The sequence below is a fragment of the Festucalex cinctus genome, chromosome 1, assembly GCF_051991245.1.
Source record: "Festucalex cinctus isolate MCC-2025b chromosome 1, RoL_Fcin_1.0, whole genome shotgun sequence".
NCBI lineage: Eukaryota > Metazoa > Chordata > Actinopteri > Syngnathiformes > Syngnathidae > Festucalex > Festucalex cinctus.
Genome location: NC_135411.1, coordinates 24,877,435 through 24,892,099, shown reverse-complemented (window position 1 = coordinate 24,892,099; position 14,665 = coordinate 24,877,435). Strand labels below are relative to the sequence as shown.

Here is a 14,665-nt window from a genome sequence, read left to right as displayed (position 1 = left end):
TAAATTATGCAAGTAATTGATTAAAAAAATAGGAAGATGAGTGCAGTAGATCAAAAAATGTTGAAGACGTCGTCCTAACATTAAATGTCGAGAGAATTAATAGAATACAAAAGCTTTGTTGTTGTTGTTTTTTAATTTTATTTTTTATTTTTTGGTCTTAAAAACTACGCTCATTGGATTTACCAATTCACGCAATATGTTTTTGTAGTTCCGTGTCTTAATGCCTAGGAGGCGCTACAATCCAGTTTGCATAGGTTAATTAGTAAATTATGTTAATTAACTTTTGGGCGATAATCTTCCGAACAAAAACCTAAGATGTAAAATAAAGGTTGTCATATTCTATTTTTCAACTTTAGGTCGCTGGGTTCCGCGCGGGAAAGCGTGACGTCATTGAACGTCAACTTACTCGTCAGAGTGACACAATGTAGCACTCCATGCAATCTTGGGCTGTGGAAGGTGGCGAGTAGTTGAGCAACTTGTATCGGACAGGAAGTGGCTCCTTTTCGGCGTCAAGCTTTGACAAGTGGACGGTTTCTTTATCTACACACACGTTGACCTGGGTGAAGTTATCCCGGATTTAAGCCCTACCGCAAACCAATTACTTAGCCGGGACCATCGGGATGTGTTTCCCTTGAGGTAAGCGACTTTGACTGGACACTTTTTTTTTTTTTTCTCCCCTCGACGCTTTGGGACGTCCAGTTAGCCGCAATGCTAATTAATTAGCAAGCCTCGACTTTGCTTTACGATGTTGTCTTGGACCCGTTTCATGTCATTTTGACGTAACTATTTGAAATGTTCTTTCAAGAGCCGCGCGTGTCATAAAGTATCAGAAAAGGTATCCCGGTGGCGGAAAAAGTTGGGTGGAATGATTCAGGAAGTGTTAGAATCCCGTCGGGAATACGGTAGAAGGTTGGCAAGCAAAGCTGGGCTGGTTTGGCGAAGAAGAAAAAAGAAGTTTATTTCAATAATGAACTCGAGTCCATCCACCTATTTATGTAGCGCTTATTCTCATCATGGTCGCAGGTGAGCTGGAGGCTATCCTAACTGATTTTAGGCGAGGGAAGCTGGAATGTATTTTATTTATTTATAAATAAAAATATATATATGTGTATATATATATATATATATGTATATGTATTATATATATATATGTATATGTATTATATATATATATATATATATATATATATATATATATATATATGTATATGTATTATATATATATATATAGATGTATATGTATTATATATATATATATGTATATGTATTATATATATATATATATGTGTATATGTATTATATATATATGTATATGTATTATATATATGTGTATATGTATTATATATATATATGTATATGTATTATATATGTATATGTATTATATATATGTATATGTATTATATATATATATATATATATATATATATATATATGTATTATATATATATATATATATGTATTATATATGTATATATATATATATATGTATTATATATATATATATATGTATTATATATATATATGTATTATATATATATATATATATATATATATATATATATATGTATTATATATATATATGTATATGTATTATATATATATATATATGTATTATATATATATATATATATATATATATATATATATATATGTATTATATATATATATATGTATTATATATATATATATATGTATATGTATATGTATTATATATATATATATGTATATGTATTATATATATATATATATGTATATGTATATGTATTATATATATATATATATATATATATGTATATGTATTATATATATATATATATATATATATATATGTATTATATATATATATGTGTATATGTATTATATATATATATATATATATGTATATGTATTATATATATATATATATATATATATATATGTATATGTATTATATATATATATATATATATATATATATGTATTATATATATATATATATATATATATGTATTATATATATATATATATATATATGTATTATATATATATATATATATATATATGTATTATATATATATATATATATATATATATGTATTATATATATATATATATATATATGTATTATATATATATATATATATATGTATTATATATATATATGTATATGTATTATATATATATATATGTATATGTATTATATATATATATATATATATATGTATTATATATATATATGTGTATATGTATTATATATATATATATATATATATATATATATATGTGTATATGTATTATATATATATATATATATATATATATGTATGTATATGTATTATATATGTATGTATGTATATTAGGGGTGTGAATTGCCTAGTACCTGACGATTAGATTCGTATCACGATTCACAGGTCACGATTCGATTCGATACCGATTAATCCCGATACGAATGGTCACGATTCGATACCGATTAATCCCGATACGAATTTATAAGTCGATTGTTGCGATTTTTTTTCATTCATATTTAGAAAATACTAATCAGTAAGCTTGTAGAGTGTAAGATTTATATGAAAATGTATTATTTATTTATCTGAAATTTCAGTCTTATAGAGGTTGTAATCTGTTTCATGTTTGAACAGCATTAAAATAAAAATATTAAGGCTTAATGTGCCGTTCATATAACATTCTTCCATGCTCAAGGTGTGAATCCTAACCCGAAGTCAGACGTTTTGTTGAATATTTTTCAGGTGTGAATCCTAAAAAAAATAAAAAATAAAAAAAAAAAAAAAAAAAATCGATTCTGCCGATTATTGAATCGATTCGCGAATCGCGCGATGTAGTATCGCGATATATCGCCGAATCGATTTTTTTTTTTTAACACCCCTAATGTATATATATATATATATATGTATGTATATATATATATATATATATATATATATGTATGTATATATATATATATATATATATATATATATTAAAATTGCTAATTGTACATTGCATTTTTTTTGTTACCAACCCCCTTTTTAAAATAAATAAATAAAAAAGAAATAGAAACCTTTTTTCCCACTAGCTTCTGTGTTCAAAACTACAGGACTGTCTCAGAAAATTAGAATATTGTGGTAAAGTCCATTATTTTCTGTAATGCAATTAAATAAGCAAAATGCCATACATTCTGGATTCATTACTAATCAACTGAAATATTGCAAGCCTTTTATTGTTTTAATATTGCTTATTATGGCATTTTCAGCCAAATACCTTATCTCAAAATATTAGAATATTTCCTCAGACCAAGTAAAAAAAAAATGCCATAATCAGCAATATTAAAACAATAAAAGGCTTGCAATATTTCAGTTGATTTGTAATGATTCCAGAATGTATGGCATTTTTGCTTATTCAATTGCATTACAGAAAATAATGGACTTTACCACAATATTCTAATTTTCTGAGACAGTCCTGTATGTATCATAGATTTGTTGCGTATGTCATAATATAAATTTATATGGGCTTGCCTTGCAGTCATAATGGCCCTCCAAGGGAGAACATACACTATGATGGGGCCTGTTTCAAAAATGTTTGACACCCCTGGTATAAAAAAAATACCCTTAAAACTTGTGCATGTGTGTACTGTGTATACATACTACTAGTTTCCCTATGACTGTTGCTGAGTGTGTACTTGCCGTGTGCGTGTGTGTCTGTGACCTGAGCAGAAAACTATGCGAGCCATTGGACAAATGAGCTGCAACTTGTCCGTGTCATGAGCATAGACATCGTGGGAGCATGTGAGTCACGTTATTAGCATTAGCGTTAGCATCTAATCTCCTCTCCCCACGATGCGTCTGCCTTTCAAGAGGATTTACGCGTCTTCTTATTCACTTCCTCTCATCAGGTTGTGACCATATTAGGAAGGCTAATAACACATGACAGGCTCTTTGCGTCTACCGTGTTGTTGTTGTTGCTTAACACACACAACCAGAGTGTCTAATGAACTACTAACATAGACACTCTATTAGCTACACTACTAGCTGGTAGAATTGAAGGGGGTGCGTTGGATTTCTGAAGACCGTAAGTTGCAACTAGCAATTTAGTAAAGTTCATTGGGATGCTTAGTGTTTTGTCACCATTGAAGCAGGTGTGTCTGGACTTTCACAATGGGACGTTCGTTGAAGGCAAGCAGGTCATATTTTGATTGGGATGTTACAATGGTAAATGGTACTTCATTTGCCTCAGAATGTTGAAAATATTGGGGTCTTTGGTGCGTCACGATTGAAGGGAATTGGATTCTGAGGTCTGATGGTATGTGACAAATTGTCGATGGTACGTCACAATGTTGGAGGTGTGGTGTCAGGATTTTGAAAAGGGTGCATTCGGATTGAAGGATTGCGAGTTGCAACGGGGTACGCTGGAATTGCCGTGGTGGGCAGGATGTTGATAGCGTTGCAATCTTGAAAGGGGTGTGTCGATGTCACGGGTTGAGGTTGAAGGCATGAAGGGGGTCACTATGGAACATTTTTAGAATAGATTTTTTCTACCGATCAGTCCATCGATTAAACAAATAATTGGTTAAAATTTCATTTTGCATTAGAGAGAAATAGAATAGAATAGACTTTATTTGCCATTTGCACAATTATAGCACTATAGGCACATTGGAATTATTGTGCTTTTCTTTGAGTCAGGAAATGAACTAAATGACGATGTGATAAGAACAAACGGATACAGCTATAAACATATAATTACTATGGTTGAACATACGTGCCATTTTTGGTGTTGCCTGAAAAGTGACGATTTTGGAGATAAAGGTTTTGGCCTAATGCCATCAATATGCGAGTATATCCACATATGAAGACTTCAGGATGTTGAATGCTGTGTGTCAGGATACCGAAGTCGATGCATTGGAATTGAAAGGGGGTATGTCGGTGCTTCTGGGTTATCATCTTCAATCTTAACTGCTCTTCTTATTCCTATTAGGTCGACTGTGGAGGCCATGTTAGACAACGTATAATCTAGCCGGCGGACAGCAGGAGGCGCCATGGCAGAGCTGCCCATCGCTCCGGGCCAGGTCTACATCGAGGTGGAGTATGACTATGAATACAAGTCCAAAGACCGATTGATCACCATCCACCAGGGAGAATGCTACATGCTGGTTCAGAAGACCAACGAAGACTGGTGGAAGGTGCGCCGGGAGGAGGGCAGCAAAGCCTTTTACGTGCCCGCCCAGTACGTCAGGGAGGTTCGCAAAGCCCTCATGCCACCCCCCAAGCCTTTGCCGCACCACCCCGTTTCCGCCGGGAACACCCCGCCTCATCAACCCGTTTCTGCTGGGAACACCCCGCCTCAGAACACTGGTGCTGTCTGGGTAAAACCGGCCAATCTGGATTTGGCGCTCCAGGACTCCTCCATGGATAACTCGGACAGACCAGAGTCCAACCCCATGCGTTCGCCCACCGTTCATTCCACCTCATCCACGCATTTGACGCCGCCCATCCAGCGGCGGGACAGTAACCATCACCAGCATGTCCCTGGCACCCCCACAGGGCCAGAGCGATCTGTAGCCGAAATGTTAGCCCAGAGCACTGTAACCGTACCTCCCCAACGAAGCAGCACGCTGCCACGCACCCGGGCCCGATCTCCGGAGTTGGTCCGGGCCCCGCTGGATGTGGACAGCCCTCCTTACTCGGCGGGCGAGGAACGGCGGACCAATGACTCAGAGTCTGGAGATGAGCTGAGCAGCAGTTCTACCGAGCAACTCCAGGTAAAGAAACTTTTCTCATTGTGACTTGTTGCATTTGAAGGGTTAGGGATGGGTAGGGTTTTTGTTTGGTATTAGGGTTGAAGTCTGGACCTGACACATTATTTCGCTAGTTTGGTTGTCTCCATTACTACCAGAGCAAATGTACCAACACAAAGTGGGGAAAAACAAAATGTTGCTGAAGCAAAACGTAATTCAGGGTACCAGTTTGAAAGCAGCCACTGCAAGTGTTGTAATTGCTGGACCACAGCCATTATTTTGAATTTGAACAGACCTTACAATGACTTTTTATGACTTCACATCTTCTTCAACATGTTTTGTTTAGTCCAGCCTCCTGCTAATCTTCTCATCTTGGAATCCTGATGATGAAAAGGCCATGCAAAGGCAAAGACGTTTTCAAAACCTGACTTTTATGTGAACACCACAATGGACTTCCTTCCTTGCTTACAAATGAGCTACAGGATTGTTAAACAGTAGTTTAAAGGCCAAAGAAAATGTCATTCAGTGTCCTTGTAAATTCCACAGCAATTTAGTGGCTGTCTACCAACCACTGCATCAGTCGTAGTAGCTAGCAGAGTCAAGTCATCTTTATGGTATCAAATGGTTTGGTTGAGTTTGCTGTGGATTTGTCTTTGTTTTGGGATAGCTCTGCAGCACTTCACTTGGGGCAAAATGTCTGTGTGTTATGTTGTGAAGAAATCCTGGAGGCTCTTGAGGGTTCACTGTATCTCAACCTACCTACGCACGCACGCATGCAAACACGCAAGGCTTGTGGCAGCTGGTGCAATCCTTTTGCTGTCTCTGCTTATTTTTCTTCATAAAAATTCACCAGGTTCTCTCCGGGCTCCTGTGCAGTGAGCCCCAAGTTGGCTTTTACTGATTTTTGCCACCCCCGAATCACTGCAAAATATGGCTTCACATGTAATAAGTGCCTGATATTAAAATGATAAATAAAAACACACTAATACATGCAAATTGGTCCTTGTCAGGATTAAAACCTGAGAGATTAGCATACATTCGCTAAAACTAGTTGAAAACAAGTTCTCTTTGTTTTGTTTTGTTTTTTTGTTTTTTGTTTTTGCTATTCACTCAGGTCAAATTAGACTGTGTAGTATTGACATGCAGATTAGTTGTTCTTTGTCACTTGTAGAGAAAAATGTTTATGAACTGTTTTGTGGAGGAGGAGTCACAGTGATATACAGGAAATTGATTTATTTTGTCAAAATATCGTAGGATTTGCTGCTTGTTGTCATGTCTTGGTGAACTTTTACTGAACTCGGGAAGAAAAAAAACTCGGAGATCAGATCAGTCTGTGTGGTAGGGAACGGATGTTAGGTAAGTAGGATTGTTAAATCAAGAAAGTGTATGATATTCTGCTATCTGATATTCCTCTCCTAGCTGGATCATAAGGAAGAAAAAAACACTTATATCAGTGTAGCCAAGGCAGGGATCCCTCTAAAAGAAGTTTTAGAATAATAGACATTTTGTGTAGTGATTACGAGAGGATCATCTGATCATCTGCTGTGTCTTTGATTAGACAGAAGCAAGTGTGTATTCGTGTGTATGTGTATGTGTGCGTAGGAGGCACAGTTCTTCTCTTTACAGAGCTTTTCTTAATCCCTACAAGCATTTCAATTGGATGTGTGTGTATGTGTGCGTGTGTTATTATGTCAGCAGAGTACTGCTATCTCTCTCTCTCTAGCTCTATGTGTGTGTTTATGTAATAATAGTGCATGTGTGTGTAAGTGTGTAGCATTTTCGCCAATGTCAGGCACATAAAGAGTGGTCACGGCAACAACAACTGGACAGTATCGGACACCACCATGTACCCTGATGACAACCGCACGGTAGGTAGGGCAGACGCTTCACGCTCGAGTTGTTTCGTAGCCAGTCAGCACTTTTTCCACACACTGGTGTTATTGTGATGCGACGTGAACAGGGCTTTTTGCAGCGTGGGAAACATTCCACGCTACAGACAGTCCGCAAGTGTTGAGCTTTGAATGGGATGAACTAGAGGTTAATTGACAATGAATTGATTATCAATTTAATCAACAACTATTTATATAATAATGAATCATTTAGAGACATTGTTTATCTTGAAATAATCCAAAACTCAACAGTAAATATTATCCGTTTTGTAGTCCTTAATATAAGCAAACTGATTATCTTTTATCAAAATAAGACATTTGCAAACATTTGCTTTTACTTTGGAAAACCAAAATCAACATTTTTGCTGATTTTCTGATGTGTTATGGACCAAACCATTAACTGAATTATAATCAATTAAACTAAATAAAAATAAAACAAGGGCAATTACAAATTGTGTGTTTAGAACAACCACATAGCTTTGTTTTAGATAAGTCCTTGTAGCTTATTGCTAGCAAAAAAAAAAACAACGCAAAATGCCACAGATGGATGGGCTAAAGAATAGGATCGGTGACGTTTTATTTGAACCCTTTACACAACAGATACTTACTTTGAGTACAAACAGTACATAAACACATGTAGACAGACAATATAACAATAATCACAGGCACATTTTCTTTATCCTTTGTGAAGGACGTTTGGTCTTACTGCAGCTTACTGAGTTGGGACCACTGGTTTCACGTACAGTTGTGTTCATAACTTGATGAGCATAACTGTACAAAAGTTAATGTATAAAAGCGAAATGTCGCTTAGTGACACAAAAAGTGCTATGAAACTTCGCCAAAATTTACATGCATCGCTCTACTCATGTCCACTTCAACTTTTGCAAAATATCAAAACAATTGCCACAGTGCTTTGGATTTTATAGGAGTTAAGCCTTTTTCTCAGCATACAGTTGCGCTCATAAGTTTACATAACTGTATATTTGCATGTGTGTATGTATGTGTGCCAAAGCATGCGCACCAAGGAGCAGCACAATGTCTGTTAAGGCAAAGACTTTGACCAAAAATAAATAAAATAATTATTGCATTCTATTTAGTTATTCCAATAAATTACAAAATTAATGATTATTTATCTTAGTTAAAAAAATATATATATTAGGGGTGTGAATTGCCTAGTACCTGACGATTCGATTCGTATCACGATTCGATTCGATACCGATTAATCCCGATACGAATTTATAAGTCGATTGTTGCGATTTTTTTTCATTCAAATTTAGAAAATACTAATCAGTACGCTTATAGAGTGTAAGATTTATATGAAAATTTATTATTTATTTATCTGAAATTTCAGTCTTATAGAGGTTGTAATCTGTTTCATGTTTGAACAGCATTAAAATAAAATATTAAGGCTTAATGTTCCGTTCATATAACATTCTTCCATGCTCAAGGTGTGAATCCTAACCCGAAGTCAGACGTTTTGTTGAATATTTTTCCATTAAAAATGGAAGTTTAAAAATCGATTCACACACACACAAAAAAAAAGGCAATGATGATAAGACGTTGAATCGGTAAGACTACCGAATGAACAATTCTGAGCTCTTAAAAAAAAAAAAAAAAAAAAAAAAAAAAAAGTTTTTTTTTTTATTGAATCGATTCGAGAATCGCGCGATATATCGCCGAATATATTAGGGGTGTTAAAAAAATCGATATATATATATATATATATATATATATATATATATATATTAGGGGTGTTAAAAAAATCGATTCGGCGATATATCGCGATACTACATCGCGCGATTCTCGAATCGATTCAATAATCGGCAGAATCGTTTTTTTTTTTTTTTTTTTTTAAGGATTCACACCTTGAGCATGGAAGAATGTTATATGAACGGCACATTAAGCCTTAATATTTTTATTTTAATGCTGTTCAAACATGAAACAGATTACAACCTCTATAAGACTGAAATTTCAGATAAATAAATAATACATTTTCATATAAATCTTACACTCTACAAGCTTACTGATTAGTATTTTCTAAATATGAATGAAAAAAAAATCGCAACAATCGACTTATAAATTCGTATCGGGATTAATCGGTATCGAATCGTGACCATTCGTATCGGGATTAATCGGTATCGAATCGAATCGTGACCTGTGAATCGTGATACGAATCGAATCGTCAGGTACTCGGCAATTCACACCCCTAATATATATATATATATATATCTTTGCTGTTATTTTGTGTAAATTATTACTGATTCATGGCTTTTCCATACATTTCAATGGGGGAAGATAATGGCCTTCAAATGAAATCTCAGCCATTTTTCACCCAAAATCCAATTTCTGATTTTAATCCCCTTCTCTTCGAGAAAAAGCAAATGACAATGACAATTCAAAATGAGAGTTTTGCTGTCTCCGCCTCACCGCCCCGCTTTTGGGATTTGCTTTTTTTCTCCTGATACCAAACGAGCTTAAATCAGTTTTTTTCCCACCATTAACTTGCATCAACTTCCTCACAAGCAATAGATATGTCTATTTCTCAAAGTCCCAGATAATGCGAAAATAAGTGCTTCTAAGTTTTATTCGGAAAAATGTTCCTTTTACCAGAAGATGTAAACTCCCATTCTGTTCATAAGTTTGGGGCCGTTTAGAAATGTATTTTTTCAATGAAAATAACACGAAATTAGAATTGATTTCATTACTGGATTGATTAATAATTTGATTAGTTTTAATTTTAGTTGTAGTTTTTAAATATTTTCTTTGAGACATCCATTTTTAAAAATGCGGCCTTTGGTGCAGACATTCATGCTTACATTACATTAAAAACATGGAGAAGCTAGTTTAGTAAAGCACTGTCCCCGTTGACAACTTAGCAACTCTTCTGACCTGTCTAGCAACTATTATTCAAAAATGCGACTTGTTGTGACTTTAATTCCCACTAAGAAACAGACAACTTGAGTGGAATCATTTTCATATTGTTTTGCCGGTTTGTCAATCTTAAGGTCATATAATGCCACACGGCTCCTGCTGAGTGAGAAAATAATGGAGTTTAATTACATGAGACAGTTCATGTGTTCAAGAGTTATTAGAACATGTCTAGTTTCACCTCTTCAAGGTTAATAATGCATAAGTCACAAATGACAGACCAGTAATATTGATTTGTGAAAAACCATCCATCCATCCATCCATCTTCTTAACCGCTTACTCCCCAGAAGGGTCGTGGGGGTGCTGGAGCCTATTCCAGCCAGCTTCGGGCAGTAGGCGGGATACACCCTGAACTGGTTGCCAGCCAATTGCAGCTGTGAAAAAACAAAATAAAAAAATTCCCATAATTGTATATGCTTGTTCAACTGATTTAAATTAGCTGAATTTAGCAACCCAAACATTAGCTGATTGTTGCCACTGAATCAGTTGTGGCCAGCTCACAGAAGTACGCGAGGGACTGTGCTGTCCTGTGATGCTCAGACTAGTGATAACGTTACATTACATAAGAGCTGGCCATGTGGCTCCATAATTTGTGTGGACAGCTGGCTGCTGAGCCGAGCTACGCCTCTAGACAGAGCATGACTGGCGGAATGTACACTGGCTCGATGTGTTTGTTTTTTGTGATGTGTTTGTTTTTTGTTATTTTGACATTTTAATGTAGCTGGTTTCGACTTTGTAATTAGCACGAGCAAACACTTGACAGTTCAGTGACAGTTCATTGAATACATGTTTTTGTGGGAAAGCAGAAACGCTGTTTCCTGTCACGCTACATCATCTAAGCGTCATTTGATACTACAATAACCCCGAATGTTGACATATTGAGCAGGTACACTCTGCTGGCATGTGAGAATTTCCTAGTTTTGAAGCGCTCCACTGCAGATATCAATGTAATAATACATAGAACTAAAATGTGACTTCAAACATTGCTTTACAATTAATATGGTTTTTATGATGCTCAAATTATTTATTGATATAGCATTTCTTGCCACTGGTTCACTTTTGCCCCAACCATATGTACTCCCTCACATAAAAGTGTGTAGTGTCATCTGTCACCTTCTACAAGAAAGACCAATTTTTCTTTGAACTTTGTACCCCACCAAAAACATTCTCACTGCGTAATCATTAGCTATGTGACTGGAAAGTAGGGGTGTTAAAAAAAATCGATTCGGCGATATATCGCGATACTACATCGCGCGATTCTCGAATCGATTCAATAATCGGCAGAATCGATTTTTTTTTTTTTTTTTTTTTAGGATTCACACCTTGAGCATGGAAGAATGTTATATGAACGGCACATTAAGCCTTAATATTTTTATTTTAATGCTGTTCAAACATGAAACAGATTACAACCTCTATAAGACTGAAATTTCAGATAAATAAATAATACATTTTCATATAAATCTTACACTCTACAAGCTTACTGATTAGTATTTTCTAAATATGAATGAAAAAAAATCGCAACAATCGACTTATAAATTCGTATCGGGATTAATCGGTATCGAATCGTGACCATTCGTATCGGGATTAATCGGTATCGAATCGAATCGTGACCTGTGAATCGTGATACGAATCGAATCGTCAGGTACTAGGCAATTCACACCCCTACTGGAAAGTATGACATACTGTCCATACATTAATTTTCATTCGTATTACTTGTACATTATTATTATCTCTAGTGCCCACATTGTGGAGTTTATAATTTTGTTTTTGAGCAGATTCTCACTGCTGTAAACGTAACTGCTACTGTAAAAGGAACCTGACCACTAGGGGTGTTAAAAAAAAAAATCGATTCGGCGATATATCGCGATACTACATCGCGCGATTCTCGAATCGATTCAATAAAAAAAAATTGATTATTTTTTTTTTTTTAGGAGCTCAGAATTGTTCATTCGGTAGTCTTACCGATTCAACGTCTTATCATCATTGCCTTTTTTTTTTTTGTGTGTGTGTGTGTGAATCGATTTTTAAACTTCCATTTTTAATGGAAAAATATTCAACAAAACGTCTGACTTCGGGTTAGGATTCACACCTTGAGCATGGAAGAATGTTATATGAACGGAACATTAAGCCTTAAAGGGATACTTCACTTATTTAGCCCATTATAGCAATAAAAAGTTAATATTTTGTCTATAATTAATTTGATACTTTCATTATTTTTCACGTACAATTAGAACCTTTAAAAACACATTTTGCAACTTGCTGTCGACTGAAAATGACATCACAAGGGCTCAGATAACCAATCACAGCTCACCTGTTTTCTAGGTTTGATCATGTGACATTCACACGCTGAGCTGTGATTGGTTACCTGAGCCCTTGTGATGTCATTTTCAGTCAATAGCAAGTTACAAAATGTATTTTTTTTTAAAGGTACTAGTTGTACATGAAAAATTAAAATATAAAATTTATTATAGGCAAAATATTCATGTTTGACTGTCAAAAATGGCTAAATAAGTGAAGTATCCCTTTAATATTTTTATTTTAATGCTGTTCAAACATGAAACAGATTACAACCTCTATAAGACTGAAATTTCAGATAAATAAATAATACATTTTCATATAAATCTTACACTCTACAAGCTTACTGATTAGTATTTTCTAAATTTGAATGAAAAAAAATCGCAACAATCGACATAAATTCGTATCGGGATTAATCGGTATCGAATCGAATCGTGACCTGTGAATCGTGATACGAATCGAATCGTCAGGTACTAGGCAATTCACACCCCTACTGACCACTGTTCATTTTCAAAGTTAAAAAAAACGTAATATTTTTTTGGGTAAATTCCATAATTACATTAATTTTGCAATTTTAAATTTCTCGATAATAACTCCAAACTTTACAGGAAATGCTTCTGGAATGTTCCTTAATGAGATATATCTCATACTTTCTTAATTGTTCTTGTTAAACAATTAGCATAGCATAGCTTTTGCATAATTAGACCTTCTTTTCTTGTGTGGTTACAAGCCTGTTTCAATCATTCCATTCCAGATTAGACATGGAGATTATTCTTCCTGATGACTCACTGTACACTTTTAACTGCCACGTTGGTCCGCATTATTACCACCATGTTGCACCGTGATTGGGAACATGGGACCGGGCGGGTTTTTTTTTTTTGTGTGTGTGTCTCGTTGGACTAGTTTGATCCCAGCAGGTTTTGTGTGTGGTTGTCTGAGGAAACCAAAGCTTTCAAGACCAGAAAGACCAGTTCATGTCCTATGAATGAAGTGATGGTATTTCCAATAGGAAAAAGCTTCTCCCATTACCCAACCACAAGCCACCCCAAACCACATGATGTGCTTTGATATTCAGTTTAAAATAATGTGGGGACAATGATTTTTTTATTTTATTTAAGTTTACCTGAGCAATGTTTCGTGTTTCGTGAATTATTCAACTTATGGTAAAACATTAAATATGTATGACAGCATTGTTGTGTACTCGTGTAACAGCAAATTGCTGAGTTGTGAGAATGTGGTCGCTTGAAATGAGTCAAACCGGTTGTTAAGTCTTTCCACGTTTACGCAGGAAAACATGTTTCCAATACGTCCACAAAGGGCGAGGCAGGAAGTTTTTGGTTTTAGGGTTTTCTCCTTTATTTGCTCATTTTTTCTTTGACTGCCAAAGACGTATCATGATGATTAGTAAAATTCCAATGAATGGAATGCGATCTTTCATTGAGTAGCCACATTGTATATGTAGTAAAGGCAAACAATATTCTTTTTGCCTTGAAAGATGAGTTAAAATGCTCAAAAGCGGCTGGCACTGTGGATTTTTTTTATTTTGTTTTTATAACGCCTGGCAGTCAAAGAGTTAAATTTATTTATTTATTATTTTTTTTTATGTTTTGTTTTGTTTTTAATAGAAAATACTCACTGTTTGTCATAGAAGATCGTCACTGCTATGGCCAAAATAGCGATGAGTACATTATTTTTTTATTTTATTTTTTCTCAAAATAGAGATTGATGTGAACACTGTGCAACGATCAGTAGGGTTTTGGATGATCATACTTTAATGCGGTTGTCAGGAAAATGTTTTTTTTTTTATTTCAAGATGGTACTTGATATGCTGCTTTGCCTCCTTTGG

At 34.7% G+C, this 14,665-nt stretch overlaps 1 protein-coding gene across 4 annotated transcripts in view; it reads left to right on the top strand.

Moving 5' to 3' along the window:
- Nucleotides 1-400: 400 nt before the first annotated feature.
- Nucleotides 401-14,665, top strand: part of LOC144021090 (rho GTPase-activating protein 12-like) — a 54,707-nt gene continuing 40,442 nt past the window's right edge. For 2 of the 4 annotated variants that reach the window (XM_077525128.1, XM_077525111.1), the window contains exons 1-2: nucleotides 401-636; nucleotides 4,948-5,731. In XM_077525128.1, the coding sequence (XP_077381254.1) occupies nucleotides 5,009-5,731 (723 nt within the window). In that variant the 5' untranslated portion in view covers nucleotides 401-636; nucleotides 4,948-5,008. The remainder of the gene's footprint in view (nucleotides 637-4,947; nucleotides 5,732-14,665) is intronic. The other 2 variants (XM_077525119.1, XM_077525136.1) reach the window with 2 other exon arrangements.